Source organism: Oryzias latipes, chromosome 10 (genome assembly GCF_002234675.1).
Source record: "Oryzias latipes chromosome 10, ASM223467v1".
NCBI lineage: Eukaryota > Metazoa > Chordata > Actinopteri > Beloniformes > Adrianichthyidae > Oryzias > Oryzias latipes.
The window spans coordinates 11229152-11235000 of NC_019868.2; the positions used below are offsets into that span (position 1 = coordinate 11229152).

The window sequence follows — 5849 nt, forward strand, 5'->3', positions numbered from 1 at the left end:
GTGCAACAAACACATATTTGCTCATCATTCTCTGTTCTTGCACGATGGACACAGCATGAAAACTAACGTTTGCAAGCACAGAGCATCATTTACAGAGTGCAGCATATTTGTGGCTTCATTGTCAAAATGAGATCTTGGAAATTGTTATGGTTTGATTGAATTTGGCATAAATCTGTTTCTTTGTTTGTTTGTTTGTGGACAGACTTTGAACAAATTCCAAGAAACAGTCAAACTTCACATTAGTACATTTACGTAAGTGATAGCTGCAGCCCCAACTGATATAAAGCACTTTTGAGCAGAGCGCAGCTGGCATCATCAAATTGCTAATTTAACTTTATGAGCATATTTAGAAAAACAGAAATTCCTTTTCGTAAAATTACACACTTAATTTTCCTGCGGTACGTAACATGTTTTGCCTCTGTGTTCATTTAAATCTCAGGTCTTAGTGCTGCTGGTGACGATGAGGCTATTCTTTTCAAGACAGACAATACACAGCTCTATTTTGGAACGTGCTGCGGACAAAAACAGTACAGTTATAATGAATTAATCAGATTTTCTCTTGAACTGCTGTCCTGGAGGAAGGGCTACAAGGTTGGCGGGGGGTGCTTCGTTGTATAAAAGAGAGGTGGGAGGCAGTGATTGGCATTCTTTCTCTCCATCAGCAGTGACAGGTTAGAGGAAGCAGCAGAGTACACTCACTGGCAGAACCAAAGGCGAAGCGGTAAGTCAGCTGATCCTCCTTCTAATGCTAATATGTCAGTCTTAGATGAGAAACAACTACGATTAGGAATGTGAATTCGGCTACTTCAAATAAGTTTTTTGGTTTGTTTTTCATCTACAGTCTGGGAAAAGAACTGCTGTCAACATGGCAAAGTGAGTAAAAATTGTTTTGTTGTAACAATTTCGTCAGGAGCAATCCTGTGAAAAGCTTTGGATTAAGTGTAGAGATTAAAATTGTTTATAATTTTACCTAAAGAAATAGTCACTTCGTATTCAAAATATCTCAGTTTAAATTCAATCATAATAGTAATGACTGTTTTTGAACATTTATTTTAGAGTTATCTGTTTAATGCAAACAAAGAGCTACCAATGCCATGAAAGAAGTGCTTACTTCATCACAATAAACAAAAGTTGCCTCTCAAATCAGAAATCTATGACACCTGTGCAAACTTTTGGTGTTTTAACGCTTTTCGAAATCTTTTATCTGGGCTGCAGATAAATCCTTATTAAGCTGGATTTAGAGGATTTAAACTTGGAAGAAAGATTTACAAGACAACTGGGAAGGCTTAATAGGGATTATTTGGCAAACACCTGAAAGAGGTAACCCCAGTGAGGATTACAAATTTGTTTTTATGCACAGAACAAAAGGACTCATTGAATAACACTTGTATCCTGTGTTTGCATACTAATACAACCCTTGACATATTCCATGGTAATTAATTGCTATTTATTCTGAGTCTGCGGGAAAATGTCATTGCTTTGATGTTTTGGTAGGAAATAACAAATTATTGTCCACAGTTTTTCTGGTAAAAGACTAAACTCAGTTATATACTAAAAGGAATATTAATCTTATCCTCATACTCAATTGAGACACTTGAGAAATCTGAATTTACGTGGGAGGAGTGTGGATAAACTGTAAAATATAAATTTTTCTACCTCCTGAAAACTTACAGTTAAACATGGCTTTCTTGTTTCTTTCTTTTTCAGAGTATTTAAGAAGACCAGCGGGAATGGAACAGTAAGTGGCCTCCATAATGTAGTCATTACAGGGTAGCCCTTTGGCACAGGGCGGAGTGTGATTTGTATGTTGCTCTTCCAACTCCCAGAAATAACTCCAGTCATTTTGTAACCTGGGTGGAGGAATAACTGCTCTCCCTCTTCCGTTTTCCTCAGATTGCCCTGTATTTGGGAAAAAGAGACTTTGTTGACTGTGTGGATTCTGTGGAAGTAGTCGGTGCGTGGTCCCTTTTAAAAAAAACTGTATTTCAATGGACAACATTTTAATTTTAACATTACTGCTTCTGACTGAAATGACGCTCTGAACTGTTGCTCTGTTCATAGATGGAGTGGTTAAAGTGGATCCTGCTGGTCTTAATGGCAAAAAAGGTACTTTTGTTTTTACAAAAATGTGTCTGAAAACCCTTGGTTTCATCAACACGCAAACTAAAATGCAGATGTGTCTTTTTCATTACAGTGTTTGTCTATCTTGCCTGTGCCTTCCGCTATGGAAGCGACGACTTGGACGTCATTGGACTCTCCTTCAGGAGAGACATATGGATAAAGCGAGTTCAGGTGTATCCAGTACCTGCTGCAAAAGCACCTTCAACTCCCTTGCAGGAATCTCTTCTAAAAAAGGTTGGGGATCAAGGATGTCCCTTTACCTTTCAGGTAATCTACCTGTTAGAGACCGGTTCAGTTTTTTTGTCCAGTAGTAACATAACCAAGTATGCGCAAACCACTTATCTTTTTTGGTTTCAGATGCCCCTCAATCTCCCATGCTCAGTCTCCTTACAGCCTGGGTCAGGGGATTCTGGCAAGGTGCAAAAACAGCTTGTTTTATTTTTGATTATTCTCTTATTTCCTCTAACTCTATTAAACAAACGAGTAGGATGTTCTAACTTGTCTCTATCATTTTTCATTTGTAGGCTTGTGGTGTGGACTTTGAGGTTAAAGCATATATTGCCGATGAAGCTGACAATCCAGATGAAGTCATTGAAAAAAAGTACACTCAGAGCCAAAATTGAAGGGTAACAGAGTAAACAATGGGCTTTAATTTATTTCTTACACTTCCCGGTTTCAGGAATACCTGCCGTCTGATCATTCGTAAAATACAGTTTGCACCAGCTAACAACAAGGCTGGACCCAAGGCAGAGATCTCAAAGCAGTTCATGATGACTGACAAGCCAGTCAATGTTGAGATCTCTCTTGAAAAGGAGGTGTGATGGAGTCTATGGTTGCTTGAACACGATTAAAAAAAATTCATTTCCACCAATTATTATCAAGATGAATAACTTCTTTGTTTTTTTTAGATTTACTACCACGGTGATCCAATATCAGTTAATGTAAAAATCAACAATGAAACCACCAAAACTGTAAAGAAGATCAAAGTCTCTGGTGAGAAACACAATGTTAAGATTGACGTTGACTCACATAAGGCATAGGAATGTTGGAACTAAACTTTTTGTTCTGTTTTTTAGTCGAGCAGCTAACAAGTGTTGTCTTGTACTCATCTGACACTTATTCCAAGGAGGTCTGCGCTCAGGAGTTTGGGTGAGACTACAGTATTTTCCATTTGCAATGATCCACAAAGCAAATGATCTGCCAAGATGAATAGTTTTTTTTTGTTTGTTTTAAATATTCTTCAACTCTAATCTCTTCGAGTGTTGCAAAAATGATCAACAGTAACACACTTAATAGATTGTATCTTGTGGGAATGAACAAGAGCGTAAACAAACTCTTAACTGCTATGACATGAAATGCAAACTTTATTTGTTTTCTAATGATTCCCCTTACAATACACAGAGAGACTGTAGGCGCCAACTCAACATTTGAGAAGTCCTTCCAAGTAGTGCCCCTGCTGGCCGACAACAAAGACAAGAGAGGTCTGGCTGTAGACGGACGGCTGAAAGATGAGGATACCAACTTGGCATCCACAACTCTGTAAGGCTATCTACTTTCTCTGCTCCCAAAAGAGCTTACAGTGAGACCAGGAAAGGCTTTCATCCTCTTTATGAGTGGCACTAATGCAGCTATACAGTGTGTCATCCACTTACTGTGTCTTAAACCAAATCCTACAGCGCTGAAGGAAAACTATTCCTGTCTCCTCATAGGGGTCAAGGCGAAAGAGAGTTGCAAGGAATTCTGGTTTCTTATAAAGTCAAAGTTACTGTTACAGTGTCTGGAGGAGGGTGAGTTTTTTGCCACATGGCATATTTTAACTGATGATACATTAAAACTCTGCAGCACATTTGACAGTTGTAATCATTGCATTTTTGATCTTTCCTCTCCAAAGAATGCTGGGTGGTCTCACAGGAAGGTAAACAGTTACCCTTTATTTCTTGCAATATTTTATCTTTGTTTAGAACATTTCCTTCAACTGTCATTTTGTTTTGTTTTTACAATTGTATTTTTTCTTTTCACAATTTTAGTGATGTTGTTGTGGAGGTTCCTGTAACCCTGATGTCCCCAAAACCTGCAGGTAAGCTGTTTTATTCAAATGTCCCAAAAAATGTTGTTTTTGTCATTTATGTTTATTTTATTTTTATTTTTACTAAATTGATTGTACAATAATTATCTGCTTTTGACTCTTTAATGCCACTCGTGTATGATGAACAGAAGTGTAAGTATATAATCATTTTTGCACAAATAAAGTTGTCACCCATGCTTTGGTCTCAGTGACATGCTGTAGCCATTTCTGTCTGTGTTTCCCTGTTTTGTGGACAAGACAGTTGGATTATAAGCTTTTATTTTCACCAAATAAAGTCATATTCACCATATTTTAAGATGGTTACTCTTCAGAAGATGATAAAACATTTTAAAACAAGAAAAAATAAAGTCCAAAAAAAGCATCATTTGAAATATACATTTTAAGCTTTTTTTACACTTCTCACAAACATTAAAAAATGCATTCCATATGTTGCAAAGAAAATGTGTTTTTCATTTTACAGGACAGATGTCAACATGGAGCCTGCAGAGGGCTGAAAAGGAAACACTGAGGAACTCAACAACAAAAAACACAAAGTTCCGTACAGTCACTGCTGTCTTTACATTTTTCCAAAAATGTTCATTTTAATATGTAAAATAAAGGCCTGTGAGTATTAAATTATACTGTCAATCTCATTATTAAATGACAACGAATAAATGTACAGCACATTTTCTAAAAGAAATAACTGTAAGCATATAAGGTAGTTAATTTTTTTGTTAGGTTACGCTTGCAGAGTTTAACTTACTCTCCATTTATGTTTGTGTCATAAGACAAAAAGAGGGATATTGATCGAACTTACTGTTGTGGAACAAACATTCTCTAAGTTTTGACTGTCTTTTATTACAATGAAATAAAAATTCTGCCCAAAAACAAGCCTATATGTCCTCATTTGTTGTGTTTTCAACCAACATTTTAGGCTTTAAATGGATTCAATAATTATGGAAAATTAAGGAAAGATATTGTTTATACAACACAAAACAGCATTTGGAAATCAATGTTTCTATTTCAGGTCAATAACTCACTGTTGTTTCCTTTTATCATACTTGAGATCAAACATTGAACTAAATAACAATTGCAGATTTTATTTAAATACACCAAAATTAGTAGATTAGAAAAATACAGGTGTAACGAATAATCAACAATTGATGAATCGATTTATATTTCCACAATCCAACCAGATCAATCTGTCTTAGGCAAGTTGTTAATTGAATCAACCTAAATATATATATTAAAAATTAAATAAATTGATTATATTAATATTGGAAAATACAATTTTGATTGAGACACAGCAGGTCCATTTTTTAATATGTAAAAACAACCACAGATGCGATGACAGCAAATCATCATTCCAGTCCATTGTGTGGAAACACTTTCAATTCAGCAAAGACAAGTGACCAAACAGTGTGCTGGAATCATGTTCTGTTTGTATTGTTTGATGTGGATAAACAACAGTGGGCTGAACTTTAGAAAGCTAAAATGTGAATGGATTTGTCATTAATTCTTGTTTACTTGTTTGTCTGTTCACTTATTTAATTTCACTTTATTATCTTGAAGAAGTACAAGGAATGAGGAAAACTTCACCTGCCCTGTTCATTACCAGGTATTTATGTCTGAGTCACACTGGTTGAATTTAATGGCTAAAGAT

At 35.9% G+C, this 5849-nt stretch overlaps 1 protein-coding gene across 3 annotated transcripts; it reads left to right on the forward strand.

Moving 5' to 3' along the window:
- Positions 1 to 618: 618 nt before the first annotated feature.
- On the forward strand, positions 619 to 5077 carry LOC101168125 (arrestin 3). 3 transcript variants are annotated; one of them, XM_011479967.3, is made up of 17 exons: positions 620 to 721; positions 842 to 873; positions 1708 to 1738; positions 1894 to 1954; positions 2062 to 2106; positions 2195 to 2388; positions 2479 to 2538; positions 2646 to 2722; positions 2801 to 2936; positions 3030 to 3114; positions 3198 to 3270; positions 3523 to 3660; positions 3831 to 3908; positions 4013 to 4036; positions 4149 to 4198; positions 4336 to 4339; positions 4668 to 4825. In XM_011479967.3, the coding sequence occupies exons 2-17, from the start codon at positions 866 to 868 to the stop codon at positions 4699 to 4701; spliced, it is 1098 nt and encodes a 365-aa protein (XP_011478269.1). In that variant the 5' UTR covers positions 620 to 721; positions 842 to 865; the 3' UTR covers positions 4702 to 4825. The 3 variants fall into 3 exon arrangements, with proteins under 3 accessions (XP_020562116.1, XP_011478269.1, XP_020562117.1); XM_020706457.2 differs by having other exon boundaries at positions 619 to 721; positions 2195 to 2538; positions 4668 to 5077; XM_020706458.1 differs by lacking the exons at positions 620 to 721; positions 842 to 873 and having other exon boundaries at positions 2062 to 2105; positions 2193 to 2388.
- Positions 5078 to 5849: the final 772 nt, after the last annotated feature.